The following is a 22174-nucleotide window of genomic DNA, read 5'->3' on the forward strand; positions in this document are numbered from 1 at the left end:
CATCCAACTTTTGACTATTCAACCAGCCAAAAGAGACAACTTTTGGGTTGTTTATCACTTTTCTACTTGTTTCAAAGCGATATCTCTCAATCAATTCATTGTCTCCTGAAAACCAGCTCTCAAGACGTCCTCCTGATCTTACAACCCTGGTTTTAATCCTTTTTTATGTAGGAGGAGTGGCATCCATGAAAACAAAATGAGAAAAGGCACACACACAAAGGATAAAATGAGATGTAGCAAGAGATGGGCCAATGGGTTGTTTTTGTGAAGAAACAACTGCAAAGGGTTTTGTAGCAAAATAGAATCCCTCTTTGATCCTTTGGTTGAAGTGGGTTTCAGTCTTCAAGGAAGAAATCTGGTCCAACTTTTGCACAGAAAAACGTCAGCATAGAACAAAAAAACACATGGTCAGCACATGTGACTTTGACTAGACATAAAGGCACTTGAATTTCCAAGATATGGAATACATTCCTTTATGACAAGAAGTTACTTCCTTCAGAACCAAATCAGGCTTTCATGATTGCTTTATTGACTTGAAGACTCTTTAAGATTTAGATCTGCAAAAGATAGAATGCATAAAGAAATTAAATCCATTTATGCAGTGCTGTCAGAGAAGAAACAATCGTTTGTTTCGAAAAAAACAATCGGCTCTTTTTCTGCAGTAGCAACAGTGTTTGAATTTTAAGCAGAAACTGAGAAGAGTTTAAAACATATGCAATTTCTCTTATGTAGATGAGGAATTTAATATGAATTTATAATTGAAAAGCAGAGACAGGGAAGGTCTTATCCTTTGTTATGAGGTTCCTTCAATGAGTCATCATTTGTGATCAAGAATCCTTCTTTTGGCTTTCAAGACATCTTAGACTGATACATACCCTTAGTTCAGTTCCAGACACATTTATTTTCTTCCAAAGGCTTGATCAGATAACTCAAGACTTCGTGCTTCTCTTAGTATCCCTGCATCATAATGAATTCAAGCAACAAGATTTGGTCCCCTTACAAATGTGGGTCCTTTTAATTCATCTTTATCATTTGAAACCTTACAATCTTTGGGAATCCATTTCAAAATACCTTTAGGAACAGAATATTTCCTAATTTTACAGAATCTAACTGAGTGGCCTCTTTTCATGCAGTAAAAGCATGTAACAACCAGTTGTTTCGATCTTTCAATCGGTTGTGTTTCTGGCACTTTTGAAAAAGGCTTTGAAATCCCATTTTTCTTGTTTTGAGAATAAAACCCCAAAGCAGATTTTCCAAAAACACATTTTTGGGATGCCAAGACAGTTTCAAAATTGGATTTACCCTTTCAAAGTTTATCCACAGTTCTTACAAGATAGTGGATCTTACTCTCAAGAATTTTACAATTTTTACAAAACTTGGAGTCAGTCAAGTGATAAGAATTTTTGCAATGCATTTCAAGTTTTTCAAAATCAATTTTTGACTTTTTCAATTCTTCTTCAAGAGTTTTGACTCTGTTTTCAAGCCAGTTATTTAACCCTTTCAATCGGTTGTTTGAGAGAGTCAATCGGTTGTTTGAGAGAGTCAATCGGTTAGCTTCTTCATGTGTTTCTTTAAAAGCTTGAAGTAATTGGCTATAATTTTCAGCACTTAAGGAAGCACAAGAACTTACACTGCTTGAGCTGCTTGAATCATCATCTCCATCTGCCATTAAACATAGATTGGCTTTTTCATCTTCACTTAATGAGGAGCTTGATGAAGAGACTTCATTTTCATCCCAAGCAATATATGCTCTTTTTGATTTCCCTTTCTTTTCCTTATTGCTTGACTTCTTTTCCTTGCCTTCTTTATTTGGGAAATCAGCTTTTATATGCCCTTGTTCTCCACAACCAAAGCAAGTATAATTGTTAGAATTAAAATCACTAGTTTTCTTGTTTCCATACCTTTCTTTGTTGGATTCTTTATTGCGATTTCACTTCAAGAATTTGCTGAACTTTTTGGACAGCAAGCTAAGGTTTTCTTCCTCGCTTGAATCTTGCTTGTTCTTATGCTTGACAACTTTCAAGGCAATGTTCCTTACATGCTTGTCCTCACTTTCTTGAACATTGAGTCTATTCATCTCCAACTCATGTTCTCTAAGCTTTCCAAACAAGGAGGTTGTAGTCAAAGATGTCAAGTCCTTTGATTCAGAAATTGTCGTGACTTTAGGTTGCCAAGATCTATCAAGACACTTGAGAATCTTGATGTTTAGCTTCTCTTTGACAAAGTTTTTTCCAAGACTCATTAGAGGGTTGATGATGTGAGTGAATCTCTTTTGTACTTCAACAATTGATTCTCCCTTGAGCATTCTAAACATCTCATACTCTTGTATTAGAGTATGTTTCCTAGCTCTCTTCACATCATTTGTTCCTTCATGGGTGACTTCTAGAGTATCCCACATTTCCTTAGCAGATTCACATTGTGAGATCCTGAAAATTTCATCTGAATTCAAAGCAGATGTTATGATATTCTTGGCAATACAATCAAACTTGGCCTTTTTATTTTCAGCATCATTCCATTGGGACCAAGGTTTTTCAATAGAAGATCCATCCTTTTCAAATTTAAGAATAAAAGGGTCATTTTCAATTGCATCCCAAATTCCTTTATCAAAAGATTCAACAAAGATTTTCATTCTAACTTTCCAAAACTGATAATTCAAACCACAAAACAAAGGTGACCTGTTAATTGAGGCACCCTCCACAAAAGGTAGTTTTTCATCCATAGAAAAAAGATTTTATGATCAAACTTGAATATATTTCAAATATCAAGCTCTTGATGCCAATTGTTAGAATATATGGCCTTAAACGAGAAGGGGGGGGGTGAATTGTTTAAGAGAGGTTTTTGAAAACTTTTTCAATGTTTAACAAATTCTTTGTGTGAATCCAGAACAAAAATCAGGTTATCCAAGAATATAAGCATTAAATCAACAAAGCAACAAAAAAACAATCGGTTGTTTCTTCGAAACAATCGGTTGTTTATACCAAAAAAGCTTAAATCAGAATTTAAATGGGTTTAGGGTAATAGAGAGATACACCAACAGTTTATACTAGTTCACTCTTAAGCCAAGAGCTACATCCAGTCCCCAGAAAACTACTGCGTAATCCACTAAGTAATCAAACCAGATTACAAAACACAAACCACCAAACCCTTCAAGAAACACACTCCCTTTGGCAAAACACACACCAAGAGTATTGATCTTGACCACCTCAAGAGCACACAACACTCCTTGACAACACAACACCAGAAATACAGAAGGTTGAGAAGGGATTACACTTGTTTACAGAACAAACTGAAATCAATACATTTGCAATCCTATTCCACTCTCTTTGAAAACCCAAAGCTTGATGTGAATGTTCAAATCTTGAAATCAACTTTTTCACAACTGAAAAACTCAAATCCGTTTCTCTTGCATGTTTGAAAACATAAACAAACTATTTATATTTTCCAAAGATTAGTCAAAGCAATTAATGAAGGAGCGTATTCAGTTGGAAATCATTTAAAGCACATTCAACAACCAAAACAGAATTCTGTTAGGATTTTCAAACAAATAATTTGTTGAAACCACGAAACAACCGATTGTTTGGTTTGACAGTTAATTCAACCAAACTAAAACAGTTTTCAACCTTTTCAAAAAAACTCCTAAGAGTAAAACAATCGGTTGATTCGACAAAACAACAAGTTGTTTTTCACTTAGTTGGAAAACCACTTTATTTTCTAAAAAGTTTTAAATAACATCAGTTTTAGATTCAACAAATGAGTGGATCACATTCTATTCTACCCAGATCCCTCTCAAAACACAGCTGCAACACCAGCCTTGCATCAAACACATTGGATTTGGATTCTTCAAAGCACTTGATCACTCTTGATCAACACAAGGACCAAAGCATTTGAAGTTCTTCCTATTAGTCTTCTTAAAATTGAGCCCCAAGCCAACCCATGATCTCATCATCCACCATGCTTCAGAGGATTACTAAGAGCAGGGCACAAGCATTAATAGATGAGCATCAATTGGTGTCTCTCTTTTGTAATTTCTTTAGAGTAGATTTAAATAGAACATAAAAGGGAGGTGTGGATAGGAGTTTAGGGCTTATGAGAAGAAGTAGCAAAGTCACACTTTCCATGTGAAGTCACACCTTCCATGTGACTTGTTTTTAGCGTCATTTTCAAATGGTTTGCATTATAAATTTTCCACCTTAAATCTGGCCTTCTAAAGCTATAAATAGAGGTGCTTGGCTCATGTAAAGATACATGGAAATTGAAGTAAAGTTACTATACTCAAATTGAGTGAGAATTAGTGAGACTTGTTTCTCCTAGCTTAGTCTTATCTTGTGAGTGTTTGGGAGCTCTCAAGTGGCGGCAACCTCACTTATCTTGGAGCCTATTCACCTTCCAAGTGGTGGCAACCTTACTTATCAAGCTCAAGTGGACATGGAGGCCAATCACCAAGATCAAGAAGAGGTAGAGGCTCAAATGGAGGACGCCCATGGAGGTCAAAGCCCTCCTCAAAGGCTTACAAGAAGCATGTTCAAAGCTTTAGGAGCTAGGGGACGTTTATTTACTCTTTTTGTAATTTCTTTGGTTGAAGGTGCTTAGAGGGAAACATTAGAAACCTCTATTGTTAAAGCATCTTTTAGTCTTTAGTTAGGAGTCTTAGGAGGGGGGGTGCGTTAGTAGATAGGTGTAGGAGTAAATAAGGAGGTGCCAAAGTGAGAGAAGAGGTCACACCTTCCTCATGCTTGGTTTAGGCGCCGGTTCTAGTAGCTTTTAGGAGGGAATTTTGAATTCTTTTAGTTTGATTTTCAGCACCTCTAGGCTATAAATATAGGTGCTTCCCTTGTACATTTCAGATTTGAATTTAGAGAAAAGAAACTATACTCAATTTTTGAGAGAGCATTGGAGAGCTTTGTGCCTTCTTCACTAGTCTTATCTTGATGGTTCCATGGTTACCTCAAGTGGCGGCTTGCACACTCATCTAGGAGTCTCCATCCTTCTAGTGGCGTGATCATCCAACCATACATCCATCTTCATGAGCTTTCTCCTCTCCTTCCTTCCTTCTCTTTCAATTGTTCATGTTTAGCTTGTTGTTCTTGAATTTCTGTTCGGCAGTTTTCAATTCTTAGTTGTTTTGGTTCGGTGCCTTTGTTTCCTTGCTATTCTTTGTTGTTCTTATTCATTTCCAGCCTTTATGTTCGGTTCATTTCAGTTTTTAGCTAATTCTATTCGGTGCATTTGCTTCTTCTTTCATTTTAATCGGTTCAATTTGACTATAATTGGAACTTCCATATGAGTTTGGATTTGGTGCTAGTTTTGGTGAGTTCTTGACTTAGAACATTGATCCAATTCTAAGAGAAAGTGCCTAACTATTGTCCAACTCAAGTTGATTCCTAAGAATGTCAAGAATCATTCTCTTCTTTGCTATTGGAATCACATCACTGTTCACCTTCCAAGTGGCGTGAACCTCTTCCCTAGCTTCAACCACATAAGTTTTCCTATCATTCATCTTCCAATTCCATTTCCATTCCATGTCAATTGAAAAATATGTCTTATGTTGTTGTTCTTGTTTTCTATTCGGTTCTTTCAATTTTAATCGGTGCAATGTGTTTGTTTCTTAATTTCTAATTGTCATTTATATTCACCTATACTTGTGTTTTTCCTTTGGTCTTTGGAAATGAACCTTCACATCTACTTAACACTCGTTAAGTTAATGTCCAGTGACGATTTTCCTTAGACTTCTCACCTTAATTGCTTAAGAATTACCGATCCTAATTCTAAAAAAGTGTTACCTAATGAATCAACCTAAAATCAACTCACATCAGGAAGCTAGTTTAAATTTTCAATAGAACCCTATGCTAAAAGATCTAAATATGGAGATGACATGGTCACCAGTTCAAAAAAATTGTTTGCGGGATTTTCTTGTTTTGAGTCGATTAGAAATTGATTTAAATTGAAATGGGTTTATAGAATTTCTTGTTTTAAGTTGATTAGAAATTGATTGAAATTGAAATGTGAAATGGTAGATATTGTACATGTTGAATGTAATTGAATGGTTTGTTGAATCAAGTTAAATGAAATGTTGGGTTAGAATGTGAACAGGTTTATGCAGAATTTTCTACATATCTCGTTCAGGCGTGATAATTCTCGCTCAAGCGAGAACAAAATGGAAAAAAATGGGGTGCTTCCAGCTTGATTCTTGCTCAAGCGAGAGAATTTTCACTTGAGCGAGAACCATTCTCGCTCAAGCTAGAATCTTTGTAAAAAAAAGTAAATTTTTTTTTAAAAAAAACTTAATTTTTTTTTATTTTTGCTTTTGAAAGCCTAATGTATTATTGTTTATTGTTTTTAAGTGAAAATTCTAAATCTTATTTAAAAATATAATTAAAGGAACTTAGTTCTGTATTTAAGTGAATTTTGATATATTTTTAGATTGTTTTGAAAAAGTCTAAAATATGATGTGATTGAATGGTACATGGATGTGTTACATGAGATATGGAATGGTGTGAAAGTGTGATCAAGACATAGTATTTTCAGGAAAGGAAATACCATATTGAGATTGTTATTAGGGTGTATTGGTATGTGAGTATCATGTGAATGAGACGATCATGACTCTACTGATATAATGGAATCACATAGATGAAGTTATTCAGTTGGTGAAAATCGAAGGAGGTCCATTTGGTTGAGTCTGATGTTTGAAAGAACTGATCAAAGCAGATAAAATGGATTTACCTTGTCATATGAGATTATGAGACATTGAGATGAGTATGCGCATGACTACGTGGATTTCACAACGAGTAGTATGACAGGTGCAGGTCTCTAGATGCTAATTTCAATACACGAGTCTTCCGAAAGTAGAGTCAAGTGTCTATGTGTTGTGAGTTAGTAGAAGTCTGATATGTGAAAGATGAATTATGAATTTTAATAGACACTTGATGATTTGAGAAATTGTATGAGACTTGAGGAAATATGTTCACTAAATTGAGATTGAAATTTTATAGAAATTTTTATATAACTAGCTTACCCTATTCTTTGTTTGTTTTTTGCTTTCTTTAATTTGTGATGATCGTGTAATTACACGGGAGCAGATGATGTTGTAGGTAATAAAGCTCATCAGTGAGCCATCGGAGGAGGAAATGCTTTTAATTTTGAGTGCTTTCTTTTGTTTTAAAGCTTTTGATGTATATATTAAAATCCCTATGAAAAAGGATATTTTTTTGAGATACAATTATGAGATTGTTGTATATATTCATATGTTAATGCTTGTTTCACTTTTATTTTATTATATATGGGTAAAAATTAGGAATGTTACATTTTGGTATCAGAGTAGTTCGAACCTTAGGAGACCTATGGGTTATGGGGTTGTTTGTGTGTGCTTTAATTGGTTTGTTAGTGAAACTACATAGTTTAAAATTCTAAAGATTTATCCTGCATTTTTCCTTTATATTTTATGGAATGACCCTTAGACCTCCTACCCCTCCTAATTCTTCTAAGATGAACCAGATTGCTAGGGCTATTGAGATGATGACAAATGCTATCCAACAACGGAATATGGCAATGACTCAGAATCACCAAACAACAATGCATCATTGAGAGAATGCTAGATCTGTTGCAGCAGCTTCCCATGTTAGTCGGTCACAGGAGCAGATGGAATTGACACAGTTCATGAGGCACAATCCACCCAAGTTCCAAATAATAGAGCTCAAGTGAACCATTAGAGGAGGAGATGCTTTTAATTTTGAGTGTTTTGTTTTGTTTTAAAGCTTTTGATGTATATATTAAAATCCCTATGAAAAGGGATATTTTTTTTAAAATATAATTATGAGATGATTGTATATATTCATAAGGAGATAGTGATTGTTTCACATTTATTTTATTATATATGAGAAAAAAATTAGGGATTTTACAAATTTTGTGTGGAAAATTGTTAAGATCATTTTCATATTAATTGAATTATATGTTTAACGGAATCGATTTCTTAAATATTAAATTATCATGTAAAATTAGTACTATTTCATAAAATTTATTTGTTTTAGAAGCATTATATTATCCAGATTACAAATCTCGTAATCCGATCTCTGTATTTGGGGCCGTAATTCGTAATTGGAGGGAATATTTTATTGAGAAGATAAAACAGAAAAAGGTGTATTATTTGAAATGCTACAAATATTTATTGAATTAATTAAATATAAAAGAGTGAGATCGATGGGTGACAGCTGGCAATGATAACCCTATCAGTATCACTGCGCAACAGTGTCCATGTAACGTACGGTCCACAAGAAATTGAAATAACACATTTAATATTTTCCCAAAATCTCTTTTTTGGACAAACTATATTTATATATTAATACAAAAAATGCAATAAAAAATGTAATGAAATAAAAACTTAACATATAAATATTCAAATTGGTCTCTCTGGCTAAATTTCACATGCAAATCAATTTTTTAGGATTCATAAATAAATTTTGTATCTGCATATTAAATATTAAATACTTAAAAAAAGGGGATAATTTTTTAAAATTATATAATATTTTTTAATCAACATATCAACCATATTCCTAACATTACATTGCTATGTGAGTAAAACAAAAACATTACATTGGTACAATAGATCTCCTCAATCTTTAAATAATCTTTTAGGTGTATTTTGTAGAAATGAAAAATCGGATGGGAGGGGAAGAGATTTTATTAAAAATCTAACGCTCTAGCAGAAATTAATCTTAAAACAATAAAAATAAATATATTGATGTATTTGTAATTTTTTTTGAGACTATGCCTATTTTTAAATTATTAAATAAGTTAATGTAATACATATTAAATGTCGATATAATATTTTCTAAACAGAAGTTACATGTTTTATCCATTCATAAAATATATGACAAAAAAATTATGAATAAAAAACAGAAACTTTTTGTCAAGGTTTTGTCAACAATACTTTCATTTTCTTTGTTACTTTCTAGTTTCCTGTGTCCCACTTTTGAAGCCTCTCTGTTTTCCCTTGTCTCTCTTTACTAACCCTCTTTCTGTGTTCCACTCCACACAAGGATCCATAACAACATTGCATCAAATGGGTACTTCTGGCGACAATTTTCTCCAAGTTCTCTTCAAGAACTTCGATGTTCTTGCTCTGTATGCTTCTTCTCTTAGCTTGAATGCCATTGTATGATGTAGATTCACATAAAAGTTTTAAACTTTTTGTGTATCTTACGTTGAATCATTTTGATCTGAGAGTTGTGTTTTTGCTTTTTGTTCAGGCCCTTGGTCACCCTGGTTTACCCTTTGTAAGTATGGCTTTTGTTTTTTGAATGTGACTTTTGGAAGAAAGTGTGTGAGGTTTTGGTTTGTGAGTGTATCTTTTGGTGTTTGTGGCAGATATGCTTCGATAAAGGCCATAGAGAGTAGGTCTAGTATTGATGATCAGCAATGGCTCACTTATTGGGTTCTCTATTCTTTGATCACTCTGTTTGAGCTCACATTTGCCAAAGTTCTTGAAGTGTAAGTTAATTACTGAATCTCAACACTTTTTGGATGCTATATGGTGGTGGTATCATATGGATATTGAAGTATGCAATTTGTTTGTGGTGCATTGTTTGAACCTTAATAAGGCTATGAAAGGGTAGGGTAAATTTAAGGGTGTGTTTGATTTTCTATCTTCTGTTTATAGTTTTCAAAATACAACTAAACATGATGTTCAAATAACTGGTGGAAGGTAAAAGAGTGGTGTTAAGCACAGAATAGAGTGTGAACTTGAAGGAGAGGTCTAACAATATGGAAAAATGTCTCTCATCAGTTCTTTCTTTCTCTTTTTTAACATGCTTGTTTAGGAAACAATTTTGGTATCTTCATAGAATTTAATGAAAAATATCATTGCTGAATAGTACAAAATTATTTTAAAACGAAATAATGAAAACAAATCGTGCACTTCAATTTTTATTTTGGATTCTGAAAATATAATGATTTTATTTATTTAAAGTTCAAATTTTAAGTAATAAATCATGAGTTGTGTGTTTCACAGGTCTTTTCAGATAGCTAACATATCTTATTTATAAGTAGTATGTTTTGTGAACATGTTCAGCTGACTAATTTATAATATTTTTTCAAATGATAACTAATATCAGAGTTTAGAACTTATTATAATTTTTATTTTTATTTTATCTTCAATATTTGATTGAAATTCATCACTATCTATCTGTTTTCAAATTAGATTATTTATTTTAGTTTTAATATTTATTTTCATACTCTTTTTTAATGAAATATTCTATCCTTGAAAAAGTAAAAAATAAAAATAAACTTATAAACTTAAAACTATAATAATCTAAATATATAATATAAAAATATGTACACATCTCCTTTTTATGTTATTTATATATATCTAACAATTTAACTTATTTTTCACTAACATCAATTAGTTAGTTTAACAAAAATTATCGATAATTATCTAACTTACAAACTATTTTTATCAAATTGGTCTACAAAAAATATAAACTTTATTTTGACTAATTTATGTCATTTATAATTTTCTTTCTCTTCAAATAATTTGTTGAATTTATTTTCAAGTTATTAAGGAAGGTAGAAAGTCTTTTAGTTAAAATATAACTCTCAAACATTAGAGTAAACTAAATTTTTGATGCAAGATTGCAAATAAAATTACAAGTGTGTAAACAAAATTACAAATGTTTTAGTAGTGCACACATGCATAAATTATTAATAACAACTCTATAATGTTTAGTTTGCCTCATTTAAATAATCAAACATAATCTTAAGTTTGAGTTTATTCATTAAGTACATGACCATGATTTAGTATTTACTTATTCAAGTTCAAGTAATTTAGCAATACCATTTAGACGTTTAGTTATCACTTTGGGGGAATTTTCATTTTCTAAAGGTTCTCATACAAGTTCTTTGCTTGGCAAGAAAAGTTTTAAGAAACTAAACTTCAGTACCAGTGTAACTTTCCAATGTAACTGTGTTCCTAATTTCAGGCTTGCCATTTGGCCTTATGCCAAGTTGATACTTAGTTGCTGGCTGGTTCTTCCACAGTTCAATGGGGCAGCACATGTTTATAGGCACTATGTTAGACCATTCTATATGAATCCACAAATGCCACAAATGCCAAAAATCCCAGGAGCTTCTCAAATGTGGTATGTTCCTCGAAAGAACATATTTAGTAAGCAGGATGATGTCCTTTCTGCTGCTGAGAGATACATGGAAGAGCATGGAACAGAAGCATTTGAAAGACTCATAACCAAGGTACACATTTTTCAAATTTTGTGGTGACCATTAGTTATGGAAAACAAGAATCTTATGGAAGATTTTAGATGTAAATTATAGTTACTTTTGTCAATTTCATTGAGCACCGAATTCATAGGAACTATCCCTATTTTAGTGCAATTTAAACATGGAAAGATAAGCAACTTTTTAATCATAAAAAACACTTATGGATTGTTGATATATGCAGGCTGACAGAGAAGGTAGAGCACGGAGGAATGGAAGTTATATGATCTTTGAGGATGATTATATATATTAATTAACTGTGTTAACCCTTAAACTCATCTGTAATATCACCATGGCAATACTTTAATAGTGATTTAAGTGTATGACTTATGAACTTAGTTAATTTAGATATATGACTAGTTAAGGTTGAGATATTTCGTCTAGTTAATTCAACTATAAAGACAAAAGGAGGAAAGATAAAAAAAATGGAGAATGAGATAAATAATTGTCGTGACCAAAGTCAGTTGTAATCACCAACTTCTAGCCAACGAAATTTGCAAAGTTTATTCCCACTTCAAGTATGTAGATATGAACACACTGACTTTGCTTTTCGCTGAGCTAAATTTGACAAGAAAAATGGCATATATTCAGAACTTATTCGTTGAAGACTAATAGAAATGCAGGACAACAGTTGTGCAATTCTCCCGTGCGTGAATACAAGGTTCTGATTTTCTTTCACACTAAATTAAAATAGAAAAGAACAATAAGTTACTAGGTGCTTCTAAATGTAAAATAGTATTAGAATTGTATCTCGATAGGTTGCATAGAATGTCACATTAAAGGTAAGTATAGTATGGATGTCCATGGTAAAAATCAACTTTTAATGAATAACTCAATATTTAAGGAAGTGCATTTGGAAAGAAAATGCATTATATGAAGTGTGGCGATATTGGAAGGTTGTACTTTCTCCATTTCTAATTATAAGATTTTGATGAGTCCCTTTTTATAAAATCATTTTATAGTTAAAGGATGCATAAAGTTTCTTTCCTTTAAACATCCTTATGCAATAAAGTAACTTGAAAGAGCTCATGATTTATCTTGCAACCTAAGTATACCGTGGGCATTTCTTTTGAGATTTGTCTGAATTTGAACAACTGAGTCAGATATATTACCACGATATTATCAGTTGAAATCAAACGGTCATTATGCTTAAAAATAGTCAAACGTCGTTCTCCATTAAATTATTATCTCAGTAAAATTTTAATTGAAATGTTATATGGCCTGCAATATTCTATACCTAAAAATTAAGTTTAGGTAACAGATATTGAAAAAACGTGACAAATAGCAGGCTAAATCTGTTTATTTTCATAAACATACAAGTAGAAGTAGGACGCCCACGTTAAGATATAAAACCAATAAAGCTGGTACTTTTACAAACCAACAACAGAGTGAGACAACTTATGCAAAACCGCAATAGGTTTGTTCTGAACCTCAACCAATCGAACAGGATTAATTGTTTATAATGCTTTGATAGAGGCACAGGGGGCATTAATTATTTACTAATTCTGCATTATCAATGAATATAATATAGACCATGTTTCTATTTTGATGCATCAACAATCCTGGATGCAACCTCTAGTGCTTTCTTCATGAGATTAGAGTAACATTTAACATGGCAAGAGAGAACACTCCTTTTGCTTTTAGGTCACATTCATCCTGGGTCATATCGTCACTTGCTTTTGCAATTCACCCAGGGTTTTGAACCTTAACCGAGATTGCATGCGAGCATCTTGTTGTCAATAAAGGCTAAGTAGCAGTAACTGTCCTTTATTCACCAACATGACCAAGCTACCTTCTCTGAAGGGGAAGATAAGTCTTGCCAACCGAATTTCTCTCCTCCTTGAAAGGTTGTGTAGAGGGATCAGATAGAGTTGGTACTCTCGAAACACTACCCTTTCCTCTCTTAGCATTTGGTCCCACCACCTCTATCATATATTTCCACCCATCAATTGGCCTCCTCCGGCTAAATATGTGAGTCTTGATAAAACTAGCAATCTGCATCCAAGTTTTATCAAGTTGTGAATGATAAAGAGCAAAACTAGGTATCTAACATTATACTCCAAGATTCCTAAAAACAATACCAATGCTTTGTATTAGGATTAGAAAATCAACATGGTAATCTATTGTTTTTATACACACCTGAAATTTACTATAGGCAATACGTCGTTCAAATTCCTGTAGAAGTATATCTTCTTCTCTCTGGGACATCTCCCATACATTTCCTTCTTGATTTTTTGATATCGTTTCCCATCCATCAGGCATATTTTTGAACTCAGCAGTTTGCACTTGTGCATTGTTGAGATCATTATTGCCAGGGTCAAAAATGCTGCAGTTGTTCGGGCATTTAAGTTCAAATGACACAAGTACATAAAACTAAAGATGAAAAAGCTATAACTTCGATGCTATGAGAACTCAATGTGCACAGAAACAAGAGACCAGAAAATGTATAGTGTACAAAAAACAGAATGGCCATACATCTACATTAATGAGCAAAACAAAGGAGTTAATAGATAGTCACCAGTTAATACCAAGTCATAGCCCTATCTGGGATCTACAAAGGAGAATTCTGAAGTGAAGAAAAAAATATTTGTATTCCCTTCCCCACAAATAAAACACAAGTACTTCTTCATAGAATGTCATTTGCTACTATTACTCAACGTCTCTTGAAAGCAATGCAATATTAATGGCATTTAAAAGAAACGGTACATATTATAGATGCAAAACCATTCCAGAATTTCCATCATAAAGCTTATGCTAAAAAGGGAGTATTAGGTACTTGAGTCATTGACATGGCATTTTAGATATTTCTATAACCAACTGGTCAAAAGTTCAATCCCCCTACCCCATTTCTTATAGATCGAGTTACAATAAAAGGAAAACTGACGGCGTCCATGCAATCACAATTCAAACACGACGAGCTCATTGAGCGTGCACACAGTATGAATATTCCTATTCCAACACGGTTTAAGCCATATTTAAAGGGACATTACTAGGATTCGAACACCCAGGACCACATAATTAAGAAACACAAACCACTACCACTTGAATATACATGCACACACTTCAGTGATTTTCAACAAATTTCAACCAACAATATAAATGTATTATTAGCAGTTCTTTAGACGTATAAAACTAAGAAAACTGTTAACAATACATCTTCCAACACACTACTATTAACCGAAGTTTTCTGCAATGCAAATCATGAAAATAATTAGGTTTCACTCTTTATTTAATGAGTTCCACACTAATGAATTTGAAGTTTTTAAAAAAGCCCAACAAGAGAGAATATGTCAGAGAATAGTATGTAGCTAGCACTCCTCATTAAACTAAATCTTGTATTCCCAAGCCTTAACCTTTAGCTCAAAATATTGGGAGAGATGGTGATTGGTCAATTATAACACAGTACACAATAATATAAACAAACAATACACATGAGTAATCCGGTTCTTAACACACCACACAACATGCTTCATTAGAAATTCCCAAGGTCAATAACTAGTTTACATAGAACACTCTACTCGGGAAAATCTGGTTTTAAATTATAAAAACAAAAGAGGTTTAGGGGTTTAGAAGTTAGTTTTAGGGTTTTAGATTATAAAAGATGGACTATAACCACAATGCTTAATGAGATTTCAGTATCAGGAACTTAAATCAACAACAAAACCACAAACTCAAATACCAATATAAAGCAGCATCTCAAGAATCATAATCCAATTTAAAAGTGAGTGAGAGAGAGAGAGGTATACTCGGAGCAACTATCAATCAATCTCTGGATGTCATCGCCAGCAGCAACGTCAGAATCCGCCAATTTTGCCTCCTCGAGCTTCTCAATCTCCTTCATCCACAATCCAGCGTGCATCCTCTGCTTCTTCAGTCGGTAATCCTTCTTCATATTCTCCACGCTGTAAAGCGCGCCGTTTTCTTCCCTCTTCTCCTTCTCCTTCTCCTTCGATCCTCTTCGCCGCTCGTTCCAATTCTCGTTCATCTCCGCCACGAATGCCTTCGTCTCCTCGTCGGCCTCGGCCACGGCGTCAGCCGCAGCAACGGGGGAGGAGGAGGAGGAGGGGAAGTTGACGTCGCTCTCCCACGGAGCTCGCGTCTTCGGCCTTAAGTCCTCCGGCAGCCACGCCGTTTCCCAAGCCTCGTTCCACTCGTCCTCGCCGCTCCGGGACTTGCGGCTCGACAACCAACGTCTCGTGACCAGAACCTCGCCGGAAGGATAGAATAGCGCATCGGCGGAAATAATGGATGGTAGAGCGTTGAATTGCTTTGCCGTTGAGATGGTCGTTGTTGTTATTCGTCGAAACGCTTGCATTATCGATTAACTGCTCAAGCACAAACAAACACTATGCTTACATCTCACATCTCAGTTTTCGCTCTGAGGAAAAAGAGAGGGTAGATTTTGGGCCATGGGCCTTGTTTTTAATTTCAACAAGGGCCATTAAATGGACCTGCAGCAGAACCCGGACAACCAGATTTTGATCTTTGCTACTCCCATTCCTATTTGGCAATTACTTCCTGCATCCGATCAATTGCTTCCTGCACCCAACAAAGTTTTTAAAATCCAACTATGTCCTTGTCTCTGGAAGCTATAAACGGGCCTACGGATGACAATATCTAGAACACATTGTTGTGGAGTGCTTCTTCCTGCACCTCCATCCCTTCTTCAGCCACCCCATATACTTTTAAAATTCCAAATTTGTCCTTCAGTAAAAAAAGATAAAAATAGAAAAATTGTTTTACTTTCTACTCATAGTGAAAACGAAGAACGAAGGTGTTTGGTCTTGGTGTTTAGTGCTTGGTGCTTGCCGGTGGTGATAGTGGTGCTTGTGGTGGTGCTTGTGGTGGTAACCGTGGAGGTGGTGCTGTTGCTATGGTGGGTGGTCTTCACTGCGCTCGTCCGTTCGTAGGTAAGTCTTCGTGCTTTAAACACATTTCTCCGGATTGGGTTAATCTGCTAGATCACCGGATTGTATAATCCGTGCAATGAATCCACCCCTATAATCCGGAATGTTTTTACAATCTGTAAGACAACATTAAATTGTTCCGGATTAGTTAAAGCTGGGGTAAACCGGATCCGGAACAAAGATATTCACTTTTTCGGATTGTGTAATCCGGTACATTAAAATGAACTATGGATTACGTAATCCGGAAGTCATTTTAGAACTTTAAATATGACTTACGGATTATGTAATCCAGAATGCAATTTGCTGTTTTAATTTGACTTATGGATTAAACAATCTGGAAGTCACTTTGAAGTTGTGAAATGCATTACGGATTATCTAATATGGAAGGTACTATTTTACTTATGGATTACACTATCCGGAAGGGTAATTGAATGTTGTTTTTATTTTGCATACTTGTTTGAATTTATGAAAATTAGAATAAAATAGAAATTTATGTTTTATGAATGAAGGTGTAAGTATGGACATGGAGGTTGGATTGATTACAAAAAGATCGGATGAAGTAGAAATGATATATATGGAAGAATTAATGAATTTTGTGCATCAACATGAATTAGTTGAAGAGGATTATGATGCTCATTTTACAACAGATGAGGTGAATACAATTTCATTCTATTTATGTTTATTGCTTTATAATTTGAAGAAGTGTTTTTGTAATATTGTTGGAATAACTTTGTGTAGGTTTTTCCTTCGCGAGAAGACTTACTTGAATGGGTCCGTAGGGTTGCTTATAGACTTGGTTTTGTTATTGTCATTATTAGGTCTGACATAGCAAATGGGAAGCAAGGGAGAAAAACATATGTCTTGTTAGGTTGTGAAAGGGGGGGGGGGGGGGGGGGGGGGGGGTAGTTACAGAAAGTATAAGGATGGTTTGGAGGTTACTGTAACTGGTACTCGAAAATGTCAATGTCCCTTTAAATTGCGAGGTAAACCTATTGGAAAGGGTCAAGGTTGGGTACTTAAGGTAATATGTGGTACTCATAATCATGATTTGTATGATACATTAGTTGGTCATCCATATGCGGGCAAATTAAAAGCGAATATGCTTGTTGATATGACTAAAAGCATGGTTAAACCGAGTAGCATACTACGTACTTTGAAGGAGAATAATGAGGATAATATGACAACAATAAAGCAAGTATACAATGCAAGATACTCATACAAGAGATCAGTTAGAGGACCACAAACTGAATTACAACAATTAATGATGTTGTTAGACCGTGACAACTATCTTCACTGGAGTACGTGTCATGAGTCTTCCAATATTGTTAGTGATATTTTTTGGACTCGTCCTGATGCTGTGAAACTTTTGAATGCATTTAACATTGTATTCTTGATGGATACGACTTACAAAACAAACAAGTATCGATTGCCTTTGTTTGAGATTGTTGGTGTGACTTGTACAGGTTTGTCCATTTCTGCTGGTTTTGCATTCTTATCTAGCGAGAAGGAAAAGAACTTCATATGGGCACTACAAAAATTTAGAGGGTCACTTTTGACATCGCATGTGGGGCCTGAAGTCATTGTTTGTGATAGAGATCTTGCTTTGATGAATGCCATCAATATTGTGTTTCCTAAAGCAAGAAACCTTCTTTGTCGGTTTCATATCAATAAAAATGTTAAAGCAAAGTGTAAAATGTTGGTTGATTCTGTCGAGGCTTGGGAAGTTGTGATGGATTCATGGAGGACTATCATTGATTGTACAGATATTGCTCAATTTGATGAGTTTGATAAAAGTTTTGAAACTATTTGTTCACCGTGGCCATTACTTGTTGAATATGTGAAGAACACATGGATTATTCTGCACAAAGAAAAATTTGTAAAGTGTTGGACAGATTCATTAATGCATTTGGGAAATACAACATCAAACAGGTATATCAATGCCTTTACTTTGTTTAATTCATTATAACGTCTAATTGTTTTATGTTTTATACTTATACAGGGTTGAATCAGCTCATTGGTCTTTGAAACGAATATTACAAAATAGCATGGGAGACTTGTGCTCATGTTGGGATGCTATCAAGCATGTTATTATACTTCAACATAATGAAATCAAGGCATCCTTTGAAATGAGTCTACATGTGATAGGACACACATTCAATGTGCAGTTGTACAAGATATTGGTTGGCTTTGTATCTAAACATGCTTTGATTCTCATTGCTGAAGAGTTTGATCGGGTCAATGATGTGGGGTTTGATAGTGAATGTTGTGGATGTGTACTTAGACGGACTCACGGATTACCATGTGCTTGTCAATTAGCCAGATATGCTATGGGTGTCATTCCTCTTAGTGAAGTTCATGTTATGTGGACGAGACTAAGCTTTTCAGATTTATCTGAATGTGATTCATCATCTGAGTTGTCAATTCAACAAAAATGGGATGTCATTCTATCCCGGTTCAAACAGGTTGACATGTGTGGCAAAGTGACAATTAAAAACAAGTTGCGTGAAATTGCCTACCCAGACATGACAACATTATGTGCACCACTTAATGTAGTCAAGACAAAAGGATCCCAAAAGAGTCAAACAAACAAATTTCAGAGGTCTACAAAACGCATCCCTTCATATTTTGAGCATGTAGATCGCATCCATATTGTAAATGATAGCTCATCATCTTTGAAGACTCCTAAGGGAAAGGTTAAGGTGACAGCCAACACCAATGCAATTCCCATGCTTAATCAATTTCATCCAAAATGTCACCCTTATATTTTGGATGTAATAGATGTTAAAGCATATGGACATTGTGGGTTTCGTGCTATTGCCTCCTTGTTGGGGATGGGTGAAGAGTCATGGCCACTTATCAGAATGGATTTATTCAAAGAAATATCTCAGTGGCGTGAAGAATATGCAACATTATTAGGTGGTCATCAACGGGTAGAACATATCAAGAGATCCCTACTAGTGGATGAGTTGTCAGTGGTAAGTGTATATTCATAAGAGTCATGTGCATTAATTAATTGAACTTGTATGCTATCTAATTTCATTATTGTATTTTGCAGGCTAGTGTTGACAAATGGATGACAATACCGGATATGGGATACTTAATAGCAAGCAGATACAATATTATCTTAGTTTGTTTGTCTTTGAAACAAAATATTACTATTTTCCCATTACGTACTGCACCCCCTACCGATGTTGGTCTACACCGATTACTATGTATTGGTCATGTATATGATTCACACTTTGTGCAGGTAAAAATGGTTGATGATTGTCCCATACCTACCGCTGACATTTTATGGTGTACACATTGTTACCCAGAGGCAAGGTTATGGTTATCATATTATGTTGGTAGGATGCAATCTTTTACCCAATTAATTAGTATTAGTCCGACATATGTGAACCTTGGAGACGATTGATGTAGACATAATTTATAATGTGAGGTTCTTATTCATAATTTATTACTTAACTTTTGATTCATAATTTATTACTTCATTTCCGATTCATAATGAATTCGTGTTTATGTCAGATAAAAATAAAATAGCAAACACTACAACATAAATTAATTAAACCATATTGTACACATACAAAGTTATTATTATTACAATCATGTAATAAAACAAAATATCAACGACGTCCACGAACATTACGTGATCGTCTAGTGTACACCGCCCCGTCATCTGTCACGCTTCGGGCTAAATGCAGTGTTGCCCCTGTACTCTCATATGCGTCAGTGCCTTCAGTAACCTGACGACAATCTATCATGCGTTGGAGAATACTAACAATGCGCCTAAATATACCCTGCACCAACTTCAAAATAAATTAAACTTCTCAAATATATTGTTTAATCACATAACAATAAAAAAAAAACTTACCGAATGTGCACGCTCATCTTGAGACGAGAGACCTGCCTGCTCAGCATTTGGACTACGAAGGCGACGACGTGGTACAACACTGGGTATAAGAACTTCACCTATGGGAAGGTGGAAGGAGTTTGTCTCAGCATGCCACCTTTCAACAAAGGCTGAAATCAACCCCCTGTCCCCCACCTCATAGCTTATATTGCACAGACTAAATAATCCAGAATTTTGTATAAGAACTTCAATCTCAGCATGAGGCATCCCAAATTTACGTAATTTCCTACCGTGGGATACCAATTTAAGTTCTCCCCGATCCTAATACAAAATTTGTATATATTTAATATAATTAAATCAATTAAAACAATAATTAACAAAAACAATTTAATTGAAGGTTTTTTTGTTCTTACCTCACCATCCCAAAGCTTAACAGCAACATGGTCAGCAAAATTTACCAGCAAAGACATATCAGAAGGTCCTCCAGGAAACCCTTCTCCCTGGTCCATTTGCCTATCATCATGTAATTCTTGTTGATTGTCATTATCAATATTAACATCACCAATTCTTTCCTCCACAACACCTCGATTTCTTCTACGGACGGATGCCGTTGGTCTTGTTCGATCATGACCTTGAGATCCACCACCTCTTGTTTTAGCCATATCCGTCATAGGTGAACCATGACACATAATCTAAAAAAAAGTTTTTCAACTGGAAACAAAATAAACTAAACAAGATTGCATAAGTGAAACTCCAAAAAAAGTCATTACCGGATTAGCCTAAAATTAATACTACCGGATTATCTAATCCGAAACCAACAATTAAAAAACACATACCGGATTATCTAATCCGGAATCAACAATTAAAAAACACATACCGGATTATCTAATCCGGAACCAACAATTAAAAAATACATATCGGATTATATAACTAATTAATCACTATCGGATTATTTAATCCGAAAACCTATGTAATCCGGAACTATTCAAAAAGACTATCGGATTATTTAATCCGAAACCTATGTAATCCGGAACTATTCAAAAAAGACTACCGGATTTGGAACTATTGAAAAACACTACCGGATTATTGAATACGGAACCTAACTACACACTACCGAATTTTAGAGATCTCTGTGATGCAGAACAAAACAGTGCATGCTTTAAAACAATTCCTTTAAAAAAAATCCGGAACTAACCTTGGATGAAGAGGCTCAATGCTTGGAGTTACAATGAAAGTGAATGGTGACGAGGATGGAGCTGCTGGGCGAGAATGGAGGCTGCTGGGCGTTTGAAGAAAAAGAACGTGAATGGGAGGGGTGGGTGCCGCCGCACCCTTCTGCTGCTGCTGTGAAAGGAAGCAAAGAGATAGTAAAGTGGGTGGGTAAAATTAGGTTTAGTTTTACATTTTTAATATTATTTTACTGAGGGGCATAATAGTAAAATCACGTTTACTATGAGGGTGGCTGAAGAAGGGATGGAGGTGCAGGAAGAAGCACTCATTGTTGTGTTTATGGATGGAATTATCCAGAACCCATATTGGTGCTATGGATGGATTTATCCAGAACCCAATATTGGTGCCTATGGATAAAAAAATCCAGAATTCATAAAGTTACTTATGGATGAAAAAATCTAGAAGTCATTCACGTGTCTATGGATGGAAAAATCCGGAAGTCAAGTAGGTGCCTATGGATGACAATATCCAGAAGATATAAGTGTTTTTCGAAAGCCAATTATTATAGGACCACCCCGTCTTCTTCTCACCAATGCAGTTGGTCACACACAGTCCATATTAGAACTTCCTCCACCTCTAGCTCTCACCATCTTACTTTTCATAAAAATAACATTCAATCCAAAATTACAATGGAACATAGATAGTATAAAAGAACAAACCAAAAATAACATATTGCGAACTGCCCTAACTACTTAACACAAATACGAATATTAATATATGAATTAATTCACAAAACTTCCAGACGAAACCATCCGCAGAACAATAACAAATATCGGATAAAAATATCCGCTAGTCAAATATGACTTCCGAACAAAAATATCTAGAAGCCACAAACTATAATTCCACATAAATTTATCCAAAAGACACAAACTACAATTTCGAATAAAATTATCTGGAAGCCACTTTCCTTGTCTTCTCCGACGATGGT

General features: G+C 34.6%; 3 protein-coding genes across 3 annotated transcripts; 2 read left to right on the forward strand and 1 right to left on the reverse strand.

The window, feature by feature from the left end:
* Positions 1-8917: 8917 nt before the first annotated feature.
* Positions 8918-11636, forward strand: HVA22C (HVA22 homolog C). Its single transcript, XM_068612191.1, has 5 exons — positions 8918-9117; positions 9243-9269; positions 9361-9483; positions 10971-11238; positions 11447-11636. Exons 1-5 carry the CDS (start codon positions 9056-9058, stop codon positions 11513-11515), a joined length of 549 nt encoding a protein of 182 aa, XP_068468292.1. The 5' UTR covers positions 8918-9055; the 3' UTR covers positions 11516-11636.
* Positions 11637-12544: 908 nt separating this feature from the next.
* On the reverse strand, positions 12545-15675 carry LOC137810770 (mucin-like protein). The gene is made up of 3 exons (XM_068612192.1): positions 15009-15675; positions 13402-13588; positions 12545-13257 (listed from the first exon to the last, which is right to left on the reverse strand). Exons 1-3 carry the CDS (start codon positions 15575-15577, stop codon positions 13051-13053), a joined length of 963 nt encoding a protein of 320 aa, XP_068468293.1. The 5' UTR covers positions 15578-15675; the 3' UTR covers positions 12545-13050.
* A 1011-nt stretch (positions 15676-16686) lies between these two features.
* Positions 16687-19581, forward strand: LOC137809067 (uncharacterized). Its single transcript, XM_090297890.1, has 5 exons — positions 16687-16821; positions 16908-17027; positions 17104-18098; positions 18769-19144; positions 19225-19581. The coding sequence occupies exons 1-5, from the start codon at positions 16687-16689 to the stop codon at positions 19579-19581; spliced, it is 1983 nt and encodes a 660-aa protein (XP_090154016.1).
* The last annotated feature ends 2593 nt before the right edge of the window (positions 19582-22174 follow it).

This window comes from Phaseolus vulgaris, chromosome 2 (assembly GCF_051622355.1).
Source record: "Phaseolus vulgaris cultivar YP4 chromosome 2, ASM5162235v1, whole genome shotgun sequence".
NCBI lineage: Eukaryota > Viridiplantae > Streptophyta > Magnoliopsida > Fabales > Fabaceae > Phaseolus > Phaseolus vulgaris.

Excerpts from the sequence above, each read along its gene's own strand:
- HVA22C (XM_068612191.1), top strand. The coding sequence starts at position 9,056 with ATGGGTACTTCTGGCGACAATTTTCTCCAAGTTCTCTTCAAGAACTTC. Across the intron at positions 9,118-9,242 it reads AACTTCGATGTTCTTGCTCT|GCCCTTGGTCACCCTGGTTT; the intron begins GTATGCTTCTTC and ends CTTTTTGTTCAG. Across the intron at positions 9,270-9,360 it reads GTCACCCTGGTTTACCCTTT|ATATGCTTCGATAAAGGCCA; the intron begins GTAAGTATGGCT and ends TGTTTGTGGCAG.
- LOC137810770 (XM_068612192.1), bottom strand. The coding sequence starts at position 15,577 with ATGCAAGCGTTTCGACGAATAACAACAACGACCATCTCAACGGCAAAG. Across the intron at positions 13,589-15,008 it reads TTGATTGATAGTTGCTCCGA|CATTTTTGACCCTGGCAATA; the intron begins GTATACCTCTCT and ends GAACAACTGCAG. Across the intron at positions 13,258-13,401 it reads TTGCCTATAGTAAATTTCAG|ATTGCTAGTTTTATCAAGAC; the intron begins GTGTGTATAAAA and ends ACTTGGATGCAG.
- LOC137809067 (XM_090297890.1), top strand. The coding sequence starts at position 16,687 with ATGGACATGGAGGTTGGATTGATTACAAAAAGATCGGATGAAGTAGAA. Across the intron at positions 18,099-18,768 it reads GGAAATACAACATCAAACAG|GTCTACAAAACGCATCCCTT; the intron begins GTATATCAATGC and ends CAAATTTCAGAG. Across the intron at positions 19,145-19,224 it reads TAGTGGATGAGTTGTCAGTG|GCTAGTGTTGACAAATGGAT; the intron begins GTAAGTGTATAT and ends TGTATTTTGCAG.